The 1,038-nt window shown below is 69.9% G+C and overlaps 1 protein-coding gene across 1 annotated transcript in view; it reads right to left on the minus strand.

The window, feature by feature from the left end:
• MNEG_16006 (hypothetical protein) overlaps positions 1-843 on the minus strand; it is a gene marked incomplete at both ends in the record, with an annotated part of 1,846 nt that extends 1,003 nt beyond the window's left edge. Inside the window, 2 exons of the mRNA XM_014035523.1 lie at positions 146-279; positions 832-843. Coding sequence (XP_013890977.1) covers positions 146-279; positions 832-843 — 146 coding nt within the window. The remainder of the gene's footprint in view (positions 1-145; positions 280-831) is intronic.
• Positions 844-1,038: the final 195 nt, after the last annotated feature.

Below are 1,038 nucleotides of genomic sequence, written 5' to 3' on the forward strand. Positions count from 1 at the left end.
CGCCCGCGCGGCTGCCCGCCTGCAACGGCACCTGCAGCCGCTGAGGGCCCGCCCGCCCTCTCCTCTCCGCGCTCGCCCCCCTGGCCCCCCCATCCCACACGCACCCCATACACACACACACACACACACACACACAAAAATCCACCTGCAGCCGTTGAGCGCCCTCACGCTCTGCTCGTCCGTGTTGCGCAGCGTGGCTGTCGCGCCGATGTCCAGGTCAGCGGGCACCACCGGGGAGTAGAGCCGCGCATACAGCAGGTCAACGCTGATGCCAGAAAACTGCCAGGAGGGGTGGGGGTTTGGGGGCGGGGTGTTGGTATTGGTGATGGGGGGTTGAGTGCTCTCTTGGGTCGGGGTCCCGGCTCGCCTGTTCGGTGCACCCAGGCCAACCCCCACCGCCGCTCAATCGCCCAGGAAGGCTTTGGGGTCTGGAGGAGCGGCGGCTGCCGCGCTCGCGGCGGGGGCGGCGAGAGGCCTGGCCTGATGCTGCTGCTGCTGCTGCTGCTGTTGCTGCTGCTGCCGGCCGGCGCAGCCAGGCGCTGCTGCCGCTAGCTGGTGATCTAGCCCCACCACCCCAAAAGTCACTGCTGCCTTGCCGGGCGACTCCTCTCGCTCCCTGGCACACGACCGCTACCGCCGCCGCCGTCCTCGTCCGCCGCAGACCGCCGCCGCCGCCCGCTGCCGCCATGCGTGGCCGCAGCCCATCGCCGCCCGCCGCCGCCGCCCGCCGCCTGCTGAATCCGCTTCTCATCTATTGTGACACTGGCCGCTGGCCCCAAATCACGTGAGCCCCCCGCCACCATCCAGACCCCACCCCAACCCACTGCGCACCTCGATTTTCATCACCGGCACGAACGCGTCCGGCACAGCCTGCAATTCGGTGACCTCTGGTCGCCGCTGGATATCAAACACAAAGGGCACGGGGGTCGGGGGGGCGCCGGAGGGGGGCGGGGGTTGGTCGTGCGCAACAGCAGCAGCCGGCGGCCCCGAGGTTGCTGGGTGCCCCTGAAACCGTCATCAGCAAGGATCGGAGCTACG

The sequence above is a fragment of the Monoraphidium neglectum genome (genome assembly GCF_000611645.1).
Source record: "Monoraphidium neglectum strain SAG 48.87 unplaced genomic scaffold scaffold05883, whole genome shotgun sequence".
In the NCBI taxonomy this organism is placed as follows: Eukaryota; Viridiplantae; Chlorophyta; class Chlorophyceae; order Sphaeropleales; family Selenastraceae; genus Monoraphidium; species Monoraphidium neglectum.